The 1279-nt window shown below is 41.5% G+C and overlaps 1 protein-coding gene across 1 annotated transcript; it reads right to left on the bottom strand.

Moving 5' to 3' along the window:
- Positions 1–257: 257 nt before the first annotated feature.
- Positions 258–1235, bottom strand: LOC104982802 (olfactory receptor 52D1-like). Its single transcript, XM_010832258.1, has one exon. The coding sequence runs from the start codon at positions 1233–1235 to the stop codon at positions 258–260; it is 978 nt and encodes a 325-aa protein (XP_010830560.1).
- Positions 1236–1279: the final 44 nt, after the last annotated feature.

Genomic DNA, 1279 nt, shown 5'->3' with positions numbered 1-1279 from the left:
TTTTTACCTCATATGATTCTCCATTTTTGAAACAATATTTTATTATTTTGACAAAGAGCCTTACTTGGTACTATACCTGCCTTAATGACTATGACAACATAGATGCAATAATGTAATAACTCATCTTTGGGTAAGTTACTTCCCATAGAAAAACCTTAGCCCTCAAACAATTAAAAGAAGTTCTTGATGAAGAAACCACACATTCACAGTTAGATAATATAATGTTTGTTCAGATATTACTTATGAATAAAAAAGATTTAGTTCAGAAACTTTGAAAAATTGAAAAATTTAAGAAACCTGTCTCGTATCTTCTTGGTCCTTACCCCATAGATAATGGGGTTCACCATGGGAGGGACTAGGAGATAAATGTTGGCCACAAATATGTGGACATGGGGCGCCACATGGTGCCCAAACCTGTGAGTAAGGAAAGAGAAGAAGGCTGGAGTATAGGACACTAAGATCACACAGGCATGAGAGCTACAAGTACCCAAGGTCTTGAGTCGGGCGTCCTTGGATGGGAGATGGAAGACAGTGTAGAGTATGAGGACATAAGAACAAATGATCAATATGAAGTCCACTCCTCCTGTAAGAAAGGCAACAATGAGGCTATAGGCTCTGCGGATTCTGGTCTCAGCACAGGCAATCTTGATGAGGGCCATGAACTCACAATAGGTATGGGAAATGATATTTCTGCAGTAGGGAAGCCACCGTAGCAAGAAAGGGTGAGGAAAGAGAAGTACTGTGCCCCGGAATACAATTGCTAGACCAATGCACCCAATTGTAGAATGTGTCAGAATAGATGCATGTCTCAGTGGATTACAAATGGCTATATAACGGTCAAAAGCCATTGCCAGGAAGAAGCCAGACTCCATGGTGGAGCAAGAGTGAATCAGGAACACTTGGGTGAGGCAGGCTTCAAAGCGAATCTCTCCATCATGGAACCAGAAGAGGCTGAGAAGTTTGGGCACAGCTGTAGTGCACACAGTAAGGTCAGCCAGAGCTAGCATGCAAAGGAAGAGGTACATTGGCTCATGGAGGCTAGAATCTGTCTTGATAATGAAGAGAAGAGAGCAGTTTCCCAGTAGGGCCAAAAGATAGATCACACAAAAGGGGATGGAGATCCAGATGTGAGCAGTCTCTAATCCAGGAATGCCGATGAGAATGAAGGTTGATGGATAGATATCAGTCTTATTATCTGCTGACATAATCGTCAGATGTTTCAGTTTTCCCTTCATGGATTTTCATCTAATGCAAACAAATCAGAACATAAATTTTGAGG

This window comes from Bison bison, unplaced genomic scaffold (genome assembly GCF_000754665.1).
Source record: "Bison bison bison isolate TAMUID 2011002044 unplaced genomic scaffold, Bison_UMD1.0 scf7180017860567, whole genome shotgun sequence".
In the NCBI taxonomy this organism is placed as follows: Eukaryota; Metazoa; Chordata; class Mammalia; order Artiodactyla; family Bovidae; genus Bison; species Bison bison.
Note: the sequence above shows the minus strand (reverse complement) of the source record. Positions and strands in the feature narration are given on the sequence as shown.